This window comes from Centrocercus urophasianus, unplaced genomic scaffold, assembly GCF_019232065.1.
Source record: "Centrocercus urophasianus isolate 14NV4802_14NV808 unplaced genomic scaffold, USGS_Curo_1.0 seq_13, whole genome shotgun sequence".
Classification (NCBI taxonomy): Eukaryota; Metazoa; Chordata; class Aves; order Galliformes; family Phasianidae; genus Centrocercus; species Centrocercus urophasianus.
Genome location: NW_024884475.1, coordinates 20,417,817 through 20,434,604, shown reverse-complemented (window position 1 = coordinate 20,434,604; position 16,788 = coordinate 20,417,817). Strand labels below are relative to the sequence as shown.

The 16,788-nt window shown below is 39.1% G+C and overlaps 1 protein-coding gene across 5 annotated transcripts in view; it reads right to left on the bottom strand.

Annotated features, from left to right (window-relative positions):
* Window positions 1-16,788, bottom strand: part of CUNH4orf19 (chromosome unknown C4orf19 homolog) — a 42,312-nt gene that overhangs the window by 6,448 nt on the left and 19,076 nt on the right. For 4 of the 5 annotated variants that reach the window (XM_042812084.1, XM_042812083.1, XM_042812086.1 and 1 more), the window contains 2 exons: window positions 16,549-16,639; window positions 13,784-13,838 (listed from right to left, as the gene is read on the bottom strand). In XM_042812084.1, coding sequence (XP_042668018.1) covers window positions 13,784-13,838; window positions 16,549-16,585 — 92 coding nt within the window. In that variant the 5' untranslated portion in view covers window positions 16,586-16,639. Of the gene's footprint in view, window positions 1-13,783; window positions 13,839-16,548; window positions 16,640-16,788 lie in introns of those variants that run through there. The other variant, XM_042812088.1, reaches the window with a different exon arrangement.

Sequence of the window (16,788 nt, the reverse complement as noted above, 5' to 3'; positions counted from 1 at the left end):
GACAAGTTTCCTACTGAGTGCCTATATTTATAACACTGTGATTTTTAAAAGGAATTTGCTTGTATAGGTTTTAACTATTGGGAAGTACCAATTGATGTCCTTCATTCTGTTGTGAAGACGTTTGTGATCTTCACAGAAAGCAATTATAAATGGAAATACCATTGTTACTTTTATAAAAAAAGCACTTTACTGTTTGTAACTTTTAATTACAACTGTTTGAATGATCTCCGCAGCTACTGCACTTATGCTTTTCAGCTGATTAGTTACAAGTAGATTTGTTCATTGGCATGAAGGAGATATAATGTGTGGAAATATTTTATGCAGTATTATTTTAAAAATTAGTTGACATCCCTGAAGTAGGAATATATTTTTTACAGTGTTACTGTCTGAGCAACGTCGGTCTTTTTTCCTTCTCGTCCTCTTCTTCCATATATACATAGCTTGCTCTGAAAGTAATAGCTTATTATTTTTCTCCACAGAAGCTAAAAGATGCAAAGAGCACAATAACACTTTGATAGAGCAAATTCTGAGTTACAAAACACAATTTTTTAATATTTCTGCGAGCTGCAGATAATCCAGGATTATTCACTGATGATTGCTTTCAGGTTCAGGTATCTGACAGACTGACCAGAGGGGGAGCATTGCTGGACCTGGCACTCGCTAGTGTGGAGGAGATAATTAAAGACATTAAGATCAGAGGCAGCGTGGGCTGCAGCGACCATGCTCTGGTTGAGTTTGTGATCTTGACTTACGTAGGCCTGGCAAAGTGTGAAGCCAGGACCCTGAACTTCAGGCTGTTTAAGGCACTGTTGGATGAGATCTCCTGGGAAGCTGTTAGGGCTAGGGGATTGGAGCCCTGATGATCCTTGAGTTCCATTCCAACTCAAACCATACTATGAACACAATCATCCCCATTAGCTATACATTTTCATTAATGGTGAACAGCACCCTGCATGCTGCACTTGTAAAAATCTGCACTAGTGGAGGTGACCCACTGTTTCATAGCTGCTGTGTAGGCGCTGTTGCCAAGAATATGTTGCCACAAACCTTCTTTTATCAGCCTGAAGGGATGGAATTCAGAAAATGCCAAATCTGAATTGTGTGGTAGGACAGTCCAGCCGAGACTGACAATGTGCTCCATAGTCTTCAAACTGATATGGGGCCTGGTGTTACTGAATTGAAAGAGAAAGGATGTCATCTTCTCTGGCCTTACTCTGGAAGTTCAAGCCTTTGGCTTAGTCAGTGTTGCAGTTTCACAGTCAGAGTTGACTTTTCATGCTCATAGCAGTGACACCACATCTCATCACTGGTGATGATGTGATCCAGGAAAATGTCATCTTCAGCCTTGTACTGGTTCAATAGGTCAGGTAAAACTTGTATACAACATTCTTTATGTTCCTGTGTGAGCATTCATTGGACCCATGTGACACAAACTTCGTGATATTTCAGTGTTGCCACTGTTGTTTCCAACACACTGAAGCTGATATTGATCTCCGTACACAGTTCCCTGGTTGTAATCCAACAATTCATGTGGGTGACCTGAGATGTTCTTCATTTTGTGGTGTGACAGCTGCGTGGCTGCCTGGAACATGACTTGTCTTTCATATCGCTGTCACTATTGCTGAAATGCACCACCCACTGCCTCACTGTGTTTCCATCCACTGTTTGGTCTCCATGAATGTTCAGCAAGCACTGATGAATGTCAGTGAGTGAAATTATTTCCACATGGAAGAATTCAATGACACACCTTTGTGTCATATGCACTTCCGTGTCAGACGCCAGTTTGCTCCTCTGCTGCCACACAGCAACAAAATGTAATGGAATATTGGCAGGAAGGTTCAGCCTTTTCTGCCATACCACCACCATCTGCTTCTTATGTCATGGGACAGCATTATGAAATAGGAGGCATTGTTTTCAGAACAGACCATGTATATTATAATAGTATTTAAAGCCAAACTTGGGAAAGGATTCTGAGGAACAAATTGGTTTCATACCATGAAAAGACATGCTTTAATCCTACTTATTTTGTTTTATGTAGCTTGTTCTAAAGACTTCCATACTGTATTCATAGTTCCACTAACAAATAATAATATGAAGAGGCTCCTGTCTGGAGCAGTTTAAATCAAGCACGTGATATGCAGATCGGCAACAACAACCAAAAAGGGTTAGAGAGCTCAAGCAGTGGATAATTATGTTATCTCTGACCAAGTTTAGAAAGACATCTAGAGTAAGTCATTATGTTCTTTTATGTTTTTGAAGTTGTTCAGATTCTCGTAGCGTGGAAGAGTGCTATTGCCTCATGGTTTGCATATTTAGTGCCAGTACTTGCTTCTGTTAATGTAAAGATATTTTTTTCCCCTTTTTCTTCAATGAAAGAGGCTCAGATTGTTCACTAGCCACTCCTGCTGACCTTGAATTGACCATACAAAAGATACTCTAGTTGTATTTTCTTGGCAACACCTTAAATCAATGTTCACAGAGACCAGGAAGACTTGATGTTAAGAGAGTGACTTTCTTGCTTTGAAATACAGTGATATAGGAATACAACAGTTCTAAATCAGTTGGGAAAAGTGCTGCTCTGTCTATTAAGGAGGCTGTAACTGAGTTTAATTAGGGGAGAGCAGAATGCCAATTGTGTCAGATACGTGCTGAAAAATGGAAGGATGTTAAATGTTTTGCTGGTGGCACCCCCTCTGAGGGTGGAAAGGGGCTTTTCTTTGTGTGAGACCTTGCTGGGGATGACAAGGATGTATGATGTCTGACTCCACAAACGTAAGCTTGCATTACAAGCTGCAGTATGCTTTAAGAGAATTATGCTTTGCTTTATCAGATTTGAGAAACACAGCATATCTGATTTTAGATTATGTAGTAACACAGCTTCTACTGCCTATTTAAACTGTACCTGTGCTATGAAAAAGAAACAGGCAAATGATAATGTCATAAAAAGGGAAGGGCAAGCATTTCAGAGAGATAAAAATTGTTTGACAACCTGTCTTGATATTCCTAGAAGTTTACATGGAAACAGAAAAAAGGCCAATCTCAACTCCTGTTTATGGGATGTTATATTTTGATCCTGTCTTTATAAATATATATATATACACACACACGTATAATCTCTTCAGGCAGAAAGGTGAGGAGAGCAAGCACTGTATTATTTTACTTTTCTAGTAAGTCACAAATATCATGACTCGGTGACTTTTGATCTGAGTCATTCTTCTTAAGTCAATTTTTTGATTGTTTATTTTTTCTTCCTTGCATTCTGATTTTTTTTATAAGCTTTTGCTGTTTCTTCAACTTCTCACTCTCCTCTCTCCTTTCCCACTCTAAATTACTAAGTGATGTGCTTTCACTTGGATGTGTTATCTTGGCTATTGAAACTGAATGTTGCATCCCCCAGTGGCCTAGGATGCCTCTTTCTGCTCTCCTTTCCAGGTAGAGGTGGTTTTCAGACTAGACCCTGCTGGGATAGGATGAGAATAACCTCAGACATCTGTGGCATTTGACAAGCTTCTCCCAATTTGGGTGGTGTGTTTTGCCTTCTGTGCTGAGGAGGCATTCTCATCTCAGCAGATTTCAGAGGCTGTCCTCAGTGTGTGCCAAAGGCTGAAAAAGGATCAGGTGTGGAGGAGGGAAGTGCAATTTGTTACTGAGGGGAGGAGGCAGCAGAACAATTGGTAACTGATAACATTAAAAAAAAGCATGGAGAGATTGTGGCACAGATGGTAGAGCAGAGAACTATAATTAGAAATTTAGGGAACTAGTAAACATACTCTAGAAAAAACACCCTTCTGTCATAGAGGAAGAGAAAGATAACAGAAGAAGGTTATTAAGGAAGAAAGAGTAGGGACATAGCTACTTTAGCAAATCTGTGTGCGGGTTAATAGCATCTGGGGAAAGTGTTTTGCTTTCCATAAAGTACAGAGGACTCTTCAAATCTGTTTTTATCCTGACCTAACTCTATTCTGAGGGCAGGCTGTTTCCAAAGAGAGAAAGAATTGTTCTGGGCCCAGAATCCCCTTGTCCTAGGGGTTCTCCAGATCATTTCTGTACCTGTACCTGAAAGTTATAGTCTAAGTTAGTTAGAACTGACCCATTAGTATACAGGTGACAACAAAAAAATTGTGAAAAGTAAGACCATGTAGCATGTCTAATGTCTTTCAGTGAGCATCTGGATTCATTGGCATCTCTTGTCTTAGTGTAGTTATTATGGAGGCAACAATATGTTATCTGCAGTGAGGTCTCTGCAGTAACACCAATAGCTGAACTGAAATCTCTACTTTCCTCTGACTGATTCTTAGTCTGGTGATTTGTATTCAAAGTTCTTCAGGGAGCAGATCAGCTGTTCCATAGCATCTAAAATAAACGAACCAACCTGGGGAGGCATCATAATGTGCTTCATTACAGAAAATGGTCCCACCTCATGAGTTGGATTTGCCTGTTAACTTTTCTGTATCTGAATTGATTTCAGGCTTCTTGTTCACGCTTTCCTTAGCTGTAACACAGATGTGTCACTTTCACACTCAGACCAGCCTGCAGTCCAGCCCCAGTGGGAATACATGTCTGTTCCATCCCAGTCACACAGTTCCTACTGTCTGCACTGCTCTGCAAGCAAGGGAAAGTTGCAAGTGCTTCTGTGGGTGCAGCTTGTTTTATCCTCCTGTTTTGAGAGTGGCAGACACTGAGTTTCAGGGCAAGGAATGTCAGTGTCTGCCAGAAAGAGCCTTGTACTATCCCTCTGCCAGCACAACGTTATTGCCAAGGTTATATCTGCCTGTCCTATGTTACTCCTCCCTCTCAAATGTGCTCTTTTCATTACTTGACAAACAAATCTGTGGAGCTGCTCAGGTATACCAGATCCTTTCGTCCTCTTATGAGGCCTCATTTACCCACTGAACTGTTTATGTGCATCTCTAGTCCAGCTAACTGATGATAACTTGTCAGAAGGGACCCACTGAAGACTCGTAAAATTTCTTTAGCTACAGTAGTAATTTAGGGCAGTCGGCCTTAGTTATGTATGTCTATTGGCATTCTGCTTGCACCTTTCAAACCAATTCCTTGTTTTTCATCAGTAAATGTCATCATTTCTTGAATGCAAATTATCTTTCTTATCTGTAGCTCTTGAGAAGAATATTTACATATTTTACAAAGATTATTCTGTTAGAATTGAAAGGGAAGGAATTGTGCAACACATGTGAGTGTATGTTTTTGTTTTGAAAGGAACTGTTAGAAATATCACCAAAAATACTTCCCCCCCCCCCCCCCACCATGGAAGTTTTCACAGTTTTGTTAATACTTCATTTTTTTTTCTTATAATATAAAAATAGAAAACACTCTATGGCTTATTTTTGTCAAACCCCAGCTTTTGGCAAGGAAATGTCAGGATTATTCAATTGTATTTCTTCAATAATAATAATTTAAAAAGCCAACAATTCAGAACTATTATAATCCCAGTCCCATTAATGGACATGGCGTATACCTGCTGTATCTGTCACTTGTTGCCAGCCAAACTTTTTTCTTGCATCTGTGCTTAGTGGACCTTTTCAAACATCTCTCTGACAGATCCCCCATTGATTCATTCAGATTTATTCGCACTATCACTCTTTTACTTGTCTCAAACCTCCTACATTTCCATACATTTACATGAATCCTATCTAACCTCCACAATTCGATCATGCATTTTTCCCCGACTCTTCTCTTTCTTCTCTCTGGCCAAACTAAGTTGAACTCAATTGTTTTCTGCTGTTCAGTGCAGTGGCCTGATTCTTTTTGTTTCTGTGGCTGAAGTGGCAAACCTTTGGGAGACGTTACATGCTAATACTGCACACAGCCAACAACTGTTTGCTTCCGTAATGGAAGAACTTGTACTCATTATGCCATCTAGGGCATGAGGTTTAGGGTTGTTTCTGTTTGTATGTAGGGACTTAAGGTTACTATATATTCTTATTCCAAATGGAGTCACGAAAGTGGTTTAAACTTGCAGGTTTTCTTTTTTCATGGGAGAAAAGTGACTTTAACCATGGTAGGCATCAAAACCTGGAGGTTTTCATGCCTCAAAATCATGTGTTGTTTGTTATCTGGGAATTTATACACCTGAAATATTGATACTTTGTAACCTGACATAGATTTAAGTCTTCAGCTGAGAAGATCTGATGGCACAGAATGTTGTTTTTCAGCATCCATGAGAAGATAATGGGATCCTTAAAGGACAGTGCTGTAGAAGCAGTGATAGCAAGGGTGAAAACCAAGTCACACATGAAGTTTCCGATTAGCTCAGCCCTACACTTTCCAAGAAATTAGAGCAATGCAACTTAGTATTCAGAAACACTGGAGTAATAAGCACTTGTCTGATGAATATTGACCACAGCAGCAGCTGATCACCAGGCTGTAGCCAACTCACCATGTAACCAGCGGGTGTAATGTTATCATGACTTTAACATCTGTCTGCAGGATGGCAATATATGTACGTTTTAAGTGCTTATCCAGGAATTTTGCAATAATAATAATTGACAAAAAGTTGCACTTACTGTCCTCATTCTGAGATCACATTAGCATTACTATGTATGCAAAATAGTGCAAACTGCCTATTATATGCTTGGACTATTAATAACAGCATCCAAGGGAGAGTCCAATCTTCTAGCTGAGAGGTGCATCCACTGTGTGGGAGTAATTATGTCTTGTAATTGTTTCCAAGTGCTGAGGAAAGCCATCTTGCCAACATGATGTCCAGCTACAGTGTGATGAAAAACAAAACTGGTGGGCAGGATGCTCAGAGCAGTGAAAATACCTGCATACATTTCTAGTTCTATTCAAAGAGCATATAGAAGGTCAGACTTAGCCTGATGCTGCTGCTGAAATCAGAAAACATACCTGCTGGTTATCTCTGTGTATGTGGTCTTAATACCAGCAAAGTTTACTGGTATGGTTGACAATGGCAACACGTGCCAGTTGTTCCATGCCAGTAAAATACCTTACCATACAGTAAATACCTTAGCTGGAATGGGGAGAGTCTGATTTGGTATAAATGCAACATCCACTTCTTTTCTTCCTTACTGCCACTCACTACCTATGCCTTCCATTTTCCTGCTGTGTTTTCGTCAGGTCCTGATGATATTTTTACCTACACCTTACCCCTTCATGTTTTTGTTTTGTTCAGGCAGCTGTTTTGCATCAAACTGAGATGTAGTGGCAGGCAGACCTCAAGGTAGGGAAGTCTGAGTGCTGCCAGCACAGTGTGAGCACACCTGCACTTGTTTGCAGGTGTTCTGACCAAAGGGGAAAGTACTGAAAAGTAGATGCTATCAGTTTTACAAAGGTGTTTTGTTTTGAGTTGTAACTGTTGGCTATTGCCTAAGCAGATCTTCCACAAAGTGTGATACTATGCATAACTATGTTAGGTCCTGCTACCTCCTCCCCAGAATGTCCTTGTTCCCAAATCAGCAAGGTCAGACAGGTCTTTTGCCTCTTGTAGTGGCTTTCTGATGCTGCTGGTCAGTGTGTCATGTCCCTTGTTTTATTTGCTTCACAGATGTTGCCCTTATGCTTCATAGTGACAACTTTCCGTGCTCTCCCACACACAGAAGAGATGCACCCAACCTGGCAGGTGAAACCATTCTGCTCACCTGATGGTGCTGAGCACTCAGCTCCAAGCTTATCTTAACGCTTCCTCACTTTCCAGCATGTGATCCTGGTGCATGTTCAATAAAGGCTGCAATGCTGAAGAACTTCAGGTGCAGGCAGCAACAGTGCTTGGCCCTGGGATGCACCCTTTGACATCCCACTCCTCGTCCAGGAGCAGTGGGCCTGCACAGTCCCTGCCCTGCTGCTGCTGTCCTTTGAGTGGCACAGGAAGCTTTTCACATGTGGTTGGATCATTCTTTTTTCCACCCTGCTGACGTTTCTTACTTTAAAGCCATTCTTTTTCTATTTGCTCACTGAGTAATCTCTGTGGCTTTTTCTTTAAACATCTCCGAGAGGGTGGAGCTCTCTGTGAGGCCCCTGTGGTCTAGAGCCCTGTGGTATGGAGCCCATACTGATTATGGGGTGTGACTTAGAGGTGATCTCTGTGGGTTTTTTTTTCCTGTTACACCTTTTCAATTGATTTTAAATATTTATAAGGCTTTAAGGGAAACATGTGCTCTCTTACTAGTTCCTCATCACTTGTACCATTCGGCCACAGAGCATTTCCCCAACCATGATTTACCATACAAAATGTTTGTTTTATTTTTGATGATTAAAAAAAGAGTTGAGTAAAGGGCAAAACTCTCACAACCATTAGCCAGTTTGCACAAAGGAAAAACAAATATAGCTTGCAGCATACAAACACTCATTTCCTCCTCAGCCGAGCTTATTCCCTACGTGTGTTTTTCCCAAGCTTACATCATTCTGTTGTTTAAGCTGCTGACATTTATATTTCCAGTCCTTTAAAGCTGTTAATCCTATATATCCTAATAATTTGTTCTGTTGAGATGCCTAAAACCCCAAATTGTATTTAGGGCCATATTGCGTAGGCGCAAACATGGAAATGCATTGTTTTTCAAGGAGTGTATGGTCTAAATATGTGTCAACGTAAAAAAGAAATATAAGTAATTAAAACAAAAAAGGGGTGTGATAAGCAGATGGTCATGTACGTGTGAAAGAAGCAATCAGCAGAGACACTATATTTGATTCAGTAATTGTGTTAGGCTTGGCGGCATGGAAATCTGTGTTTGGGGGACACAGCTGGAGTCTCAAAATAGCTGTAGACAATTTTATGTAACTAACAGTCTCACTAAAGTGTCTCTTTGAAACTTTGTACTTTGGAGAATGAATTCATGGATTTCATCCCTTGGTCTGAAAATCTCAGTTGTACCTAAATGTCTTTTTAAATCATTGAAAATAGAAATAGCCCTAGGAATAAGTACTGGGCGTTCTGTACAGCATGCTGTCCGGGCTGTGGCTTTGATAGCTGTGAGACATGGCTTTGAGGCTGAGCATTAAACGGGACCAGGGCTGATAATTTATTAATTTATGAAGCAATTTGCTAACCCTTTGGATACTATGTAAAAGTAAACTCTGTCTCCCTGGTGGTTTTGACTGGAGGTTGTTGTGACTGCTGTGTTTTAGGTTGAGCATTATGCTCTGAGTCTATGTGAGATGTGGCCTTCATACTCCTGCCAGGGTTTGTAGCCTCAGCAGCCCCATAATGTTTCAGTTCACAGGAAATTTGGTGGAGTTGCATCCTACAATAAAGGGTTCACAAGCTCTCAGCTGGTGGGAATCCAGCTGGGGCCCTGTTACTGTGGGCTTGCATGCATATAGACGCTTGATTAAAACCTTTTTCCTCTTGGACTCCCTGTTCTATCATGTATTTGGCTGAACAGCCTTTCCTCATGCCTGATACTGATAGTCTGCTTATTTTATGGTTCCTAGATGAGCTCAGCAGGAGATATTTTCTGACACCTGTTGAGATGATATGAGCTCTGCCTACAGTCATCAAAACATCTTTAGTTAGTTAGAAAGACACCTGTGGACATCCAGAAGGGATTGTGGATTTCAGCTTTGGGTTTGGGTATTTATAGTTCCCCAAAGTGCCGCTGAGGTGCTAGAATGAGTCCAACTAGTCACAGAGTTGAAATACTAAATCCCTTAGAACATACCATTACCATGGCACTACTTAAAAGGCTTTTGGCTTGTGTGGTATGCAGTATACAGCTCAGTGAAATGGGGGTCTGTGTGAGCTCTGAGGATAGGTTGTTTTTTATGTTAGCTAGAGAATCTAGGCCTCCTAGAGTAGCAGTGTTATGAGCAGAAGCTGTATGGGCAGTTGTTCTGTGGCTTTCCTTCTTGAGGAGAGCAAATACTTCATAGGCTTCATAGATTTGATGAAACGAATCATTTTCAAGAGAAAAACATGACTCATTTTTCTCATTTACTCATTCTTACAAACCAGCTCAAATTCAGTTAGAGCAAGCAGATTGTCACTGTCATGCCCCTAATCCTTACATGGAATTACATGGCAGGGTGCTTAGATTGTAAAGAGAGGTATGTGTATAGATAAATAAGCAGGTCTTAAACAGCGAACACACACAGAGTAGTCTAAATTTTTGTGTTCTATACCTGTGAAACCAATTTTCTTACTGGTAAAATTGTCTTATTTCTTCCTATGTCTGGAAACAGAGCTACTGAAGTTCTGGTTATGAAATCAAATGGTTGTTTCTCTTCTGCCTTCCGGACTACTCAAAGGACCAGCTGGAAACCATTGTGCAGAGAATTTGGGTAGGTGAAGGAAGGAAAGTGCATAGCAATTGATGTATGCCATCAATGTCCCAGTTCCATTTTTTGAAGTTTATTTTAGGAAACAAGGGAGCTTATAAAAATGTTGCAGTAAAAATAAAATATTATAATTCAGAAACTTTGTTCTGTGTTCACATCATCCTAGTGTATCTGTTAAAAACTGTTTTTTTGCTCCTAAACATTTTGGAACAATTTGAATATATCCCAAAATACTTCTCTGTTCCCTGTCTTCTTGAACAGTTTCTATTCTATATCCTCCCAGAAGGCTTATTCATAGTTCTTGTGAGAAATATCTTCAGTTCAAGATGTTACCCAATGACGTCCTTGAGGCACTGCAGTACCTGTTCTCCCGATTGTATCTGAGGATCAAGCACCTGAAATTTGAGCTGCTCTATCCTCAGTTGCAGTATTCTGTAACTTTGTAACTTCTTCCCTACCCTAAACGTCCTGCAGACCATGAATCTGTTACACTGCAGCCATGTACTGTGATCATATGCTGAAAGCAGTGGAGACCTTCTAGTACTAAGTTTTGATGAGTCCCTCAGTTTAATAATTTAAAACTAGTTATCATTTCCATTGGAAACTCTGGAGTTTTTTATGCATGTCCTTGTTCTTTAGTCTTGTTTTTTTCTCAGCTGATGTATGTACCGTATCTCCTGGCATAGAAGCTGCACACTGTTCAAAATTTGGAGATTTTTTTTCCCAGTGGGTCCATCAGACCTATTTTATAAATATGAAGGAAATGACCTAAATTAAAGGTCTCTTGTGATAGCTTTCTTACAGATGCTTCTAGTGCTGCATATATAGCTGCAGAAGTTATCGACCTTTGGATTGAAGATGAAATGAAGAAGAAAGGCTTAAAAATGTTACAGACTTGATACATTTAGGTCACAAAGAGTAGACAGTATAGGAGCATGTTGCCTGTTTCAATACATTAGAAGCTGTGGTGTTTTGTATGAGCACTGGGAAAATTTCACAGTTGCTATGAGATGTTAAAGGTAGCAATAGTTAAAAGGCACAGGTGGTGAAAGCTAAGATTTAGCTGAAATTAGAAAAGGCAGGTGCTGAGATTAGAAAGGTACTTTTGAGGAAAACAACAGTACGTCAGGGTCTGAGCTTCTATCCAGCTCCTGACAGATTTACACAGCTCTGAAAGTAATGCCTCTTATTTACTTCCATGGAAATAACAGTAGACACAAAGAGTACAGTAACACTATTTGATGGGACAAATTCTCAGCTACAATACACTATTTTTCAACATAGTCATCATCATTAGCTATGCATTTTTTGCCAGCAGTCCCTTAGATCCTTAACGGTTCAGGATCTGCGTGGCAGTGTGAATACAAAACAGATTCTCTCCTGGCTGTTATATAACTGTGATGTGACCTTAGTTTTCTCTACTCTCACCAGAGGGGACATGGAGAATGCAAATAAGGACAGAATCTGCCTTTCAGAATATTTATTTCTTCTGGGTCTGAAGGAACCAGAAATTGCACATGTCAATTTTCTTTGTGGCACTGACAGGAGAGCAAACAAATCCTTTCACTTGAATTTAATGTCAGCACATCTGGCTGTGGAGCTGTTATTTTCTCTCTTCTGACTCAACAATCACTTTCCTTAGCCTTTCATTTGCAGACTCAGCTGAAGACTTGGAGCTTGTTTAAATACAGGAGCATTTCCTGGATGTGGATTGATTCTCAATAAATATTTTCTTTCTCTCTTTTGAACCTTCTGGAGTGATTTCATTTTTATCATGTCAGTTACAGGTATACAGATCAATGAGAAATTCTGCTGTGAAGAATGAAAAATATTGGGCAGTGAATGTCAAGGCTACAGCCTACTGACACTGAAGTCTGGGGAAAAGACATGAAGTCTGGGGGAAAAACTAGGCAAACCAGGCCAGTATCTAGCTTTATTATGTAGTTATGCCATGGATGCTGTCATGTAGCTGCCACTAGCTTGTAGCATAGCAGCACATTTACACCAAGATTAATCAAGCTCTTGGATCTTAGGTTTCATCCTTTGTCTGCTGGAGGCTGTTGCCTCTATCTGCCTGTAAGTTCTATGCAAAAACCAGGGAACAGCATACTGGTCTTCAACAACAACCTGGGGGCTATCAATAGCAGAACCTTTAACAAATGTTGTTGTAAGGCTCTGAACATTTAGGTGATCTATTCACATTCTGTTCACAGAGGAAGAGAAAGAGATAGTACAGACTTCATGTTTTGAATTGCATGGTTTTTTTTTTTTTTTTTTTTTTCTTTTAGAAAGAAAATAGTAAAGCTTATGAAAGTAAGGATTAAATGTAAGTGCACTTACATATGAGTTAATTTGTACCAACAGAATTGTCATGCTGGCTTATTGAAAACTTTTTTTGTTTGTTTGTGAAGCAACTTTGTGGATAGACAAACAGCTTTTTTTTAATTATTATTTCTTAGTATTTTCCCCATTGAGTTTCTGGCAGTGGAGATAAAGAGACACTGCTGGAATTTAGCAGGCCCTTATCCTTTAAGTATGTAATAGTTTTTTAGCTAAGGGAGCAATATTCTGGAAGTAGGCTCAGATGTCTATGGAGATTGCTTCAAATAGATATTGCATTTATGCCTTTAGGCAGGATTAAGGCCAGGTAGGATATGTGATCTCAGCTGTGGTATTCAATTCTAGCTTTATGTCCTCAAAATCATTTTGTCCTGAATATTTCAAATACTTTTGGTTTGTTTACATCATCCCAAATATTGCTAGTGGCAGGCACTGCAGCGGTTGTGTACTTGCTCAGTGTATCACCCTCTCTTAATACCAAGAAAATTGGATAAAGCCCTAAGCAGTTAGCATGACTCAGTAATTCTAATCTAGTAAAACAAAAGAAAAAGGAAACAACAACAACAACAACAAAAAAATAACAAAAAGAAACAACATAGAAAAACAACAAATGGATGATGGAGCATGCTTAAAATTGTCAGGATATTAGGTTTGATCTGTTAATGAAATAACCTGCAGCTCTTGGATAGGACAAGCAGTTAGATGTCAGCGTGCTTTCCTTTCCCTCTTAAGCCAAATAAATTCTCTTGTTTTCCAGTTTGTTCTCTTTCCCCAAGTACTTTTTTTTTTTTTTTTTTTTTTCCCCCCCATTTTGTTTTTTTTTGTTTTTTCCATCACCTTTTGCCTTCCTTTTCACGTTTTCTCCTATTTTTTCACCTTTGTTAACTAATTTAAAATGAGACAACTCCATGTTCCTGTATTTTCTTTTTACAGTATTCAACTTCTTCTAAAATTGAAAGTGGAAATGGGCAAGCTTTTATTTGTTACAACTGAAATGTTAGGCATTGGAAAGAAACACTGTTCAGAACCTATTCTGTCACTAATGCTCATTGCCACAAAGCACCGCTGGAATATAAGGTACTGCATAGTGAAAGTGAATCCAGTGGTATTGCCTGTTGTGGAATACTGAGGCTGTGATAGTGAATGGCCAGTTAGTCTTAACCCTACACTAGGAGAACAAAAAAAGTTTTACCTTTCAGATTGTACTCCATCGACTGCTCGAAAGATTTGGTTTAAATGTCTTGATCCTGCAATAGTAAAGCAATGCTTTGTGAGTGATTTCTTCATGTCCACACAAGTAGGTTAATCTGAAGTACAAGTGGTCTATTGCAAACAGTGTGGAAATATAGCATCCTCCTCTTCATTCTGTAGTAATTTCTTAGTTTAGACAATGTTCAAACAAATCACTTGAGCAACACACTCATCCCCTTGAGCTGGTCTGGAATGCTAACCTGCTTAACGTGAGAATGAGCTTGCTGGCTACAGTGGATTAGGGTTCATGTGAAACGTTTACACTTTAAACAATAAAACCAGAAATTCTTCAAATATTATGGGATTACTTTTTCCTTTGCTGGCAGCCAGGATATTTATAGCATGTGTCAAAACATTAACAAATGCTTGTCAGAACTTTCTCCTCTGGATTTTTATGAATGTTGAAATGTAAGAAATGCCTCTGGTGTTGCACCTCGCATTCAAGGTACCTGGTGAAGCTACTGTTCTTGCAGATGTGTGTGCTTCAGGCAAGATGGAAAATTCAGTGAAATGCTTTCTATTAAGAACTTAGAGATAAATTCTTGAGATAATGATATAGTTAAAACTGAAACATTGTAGATGCTTTTTCTCCTTAAAAATAAAAAATAATATTTTCTGCATTTCTTGTAGGGAGGGAGGGGGTGTGGCCATATGGATCTTCACACACACAAACCTGTAACAAACATTAACCATCACGTCCAGCTCACACCTGTGAAACGGTCAATGCATTTTGCCGTTGATTCCAGAACTTGTGCCTCATGCCTTCTTTCTTTCTCAGCATCTGTCTGCTTGGGTAACTATAACTTTGGGTAGCAGATTACACTGCAAGCTTTGATTCCAAAGATGGTTTTGCTCTACCAAGAATAGCCTTGCAAGGCTTGTCTTGCAAAAGCAAATTCTTTAAAGGCCTTGAGATCCCTTTCAGCAGAACTCTCCCAGCATCTAAGCATCTAGTTGAATCTTGAATTCAGCATCGACAGGTAATGGGGCTGGAGGGGATTGTCAAGGCAACTTGATGGCCATTGCTGTATATTTTGTGTACGCATTCCTTATGATTATACAGATCAGTTTTGTGGTTGAACTCTGACAAGCTCTCATAAAATTTCACTGCTAGCCTTTCAATTTTTAGAGTACCCTCAGCTGTACTGGTACTTAAACAGTCCCTGTTAGAATACAAAGACGAGAAGACAACAATGCATAGTGTTTGACCCACAGGTGATATTTAGAATGTTTTTTTTTAATTTCTGTTTTATTTCTTTATTTTTTTAAAGCCTGACATATGACTGAAAACGAAATGCATTCTGCTGAATTCAGCAGCTTGTGATTTAGGACCAAAATGAGGTGGCCCTGAGATCAGGTGTGAGTCATTGCTAAGGAGAGCCTGGATCCTTTGATTCATTGCCCTTCTGTGTTGCCCTACAGCAAGTCACTTCACTTGTCTTGATGCTACCATTCCACATCCTTTTCAGACCTTAATGTTTGTGCAGCACTTTGGAGATTTATAGCCCTATTCAATCTAATTATAGCGTTGCAAAGGGTTGAGAGTGTTTCTATGCATTTTAAGTAGAGAAAGAATAAAGCTTGACAAGAATGAATCATTGTGCGTTCCTGTCTTTAAGCAACTTTTTATTGGGGTTCTTCTTGTGTCTCTTTTTAACTTAATTATATTCTTATTTGATACAGCTGCCATTATTTATTACAAAAAAGGTTTTTTCATTTAATTTTTGTTTCGATCTCTAATTTTTCTTACAGCATGATTTTGACTAGATGTCCTTATTTGCTTTGTGTGTGCCATGTCCTGAATGAAATTAAAATGAATCTTGCCGTATGTTGAAAGGGTGTTAAAAAATGCAAAAGATGCATCCTGTACAATGCATTCTTGTCAATTCTGAATTGCTTCTGTCTGTTGAACAGATTCAAAAATAGTAGGTTAGTTATAGGTTTTTCATTAGTTTGTAATTGGGTTTTCTGTGTTTAAGGCTATTAGGAAACATGTTTCTAAAATTCTCTGGAAGTTAAAAGGAAAATGCTAAAAAGGAGAGCTGATACAAGTCATAGCTGTTGGTAAGTTGTAAGCTTACCCATTTCATCATCTCAAATGATGATTGATTTCATTGTGGTGTGATGTACGTCACTGGATTTTGATCCAAAGGTAAGAGTTTCTGTTTGTTTATTTTAAGGAAAACCAATGAATTGCTGAAACTGTTTGCCTATAATATTAAAATAAGTGCTGAAATCTCAGCATCAAATGCTGGATATTAACAGTAATATGTGCAGAAGCTGGATTTCAATTGAATTAGTAGCTCATTTTCTCTGTGTCAGACAGGCTCAGACATAAACCAATTTATGTTTATACTTAAAGTATTTTCTTTTTGTTGTACTTGGTGCTTTCTTCTCTTTTACTTGGTGATAGCTTGGAAAGCTGTTCTTATTCCTGCAAATTATACTCAGGCATCTTAACTAAATACTCCTTTTACCATCACTTTTGCTTAGCAACATCCTTTTTGGTATATTCTTGGAAACTTGTCTAGTGTGTACAACAGTGTTTATAAATCAAGGATTGTCGCTACATCCTGCTTTTTTATGTTGTTTAATACTTTTCATGTTGCTGTTATTGAGACAGAAGGAAGCATGAAGTGTTCCATGTCCCTTCCCACCAATGCATTGTAGGACATAAGTGGCCCATGACTCTGGAACATGGCTTACCATATTGGTGCAGATTGTTCAAATAAGTGAATAGCATCTATGTAGTTGTCATGGATCCAAGCAGCAAGAAGTTTTCACATTCCAGAATAACCTGGAATTTAAACAAAATCATTAAGATTTGAGTACTTGCATTGTAGATGCTTCTATTTGCATTTTCAATTTCATTTACTTCCAGATATCCTGTCTGGAAGCCATGATGTCAAAATCTAAGTGCAATACCCTGTGCTTATTTTGGCATGG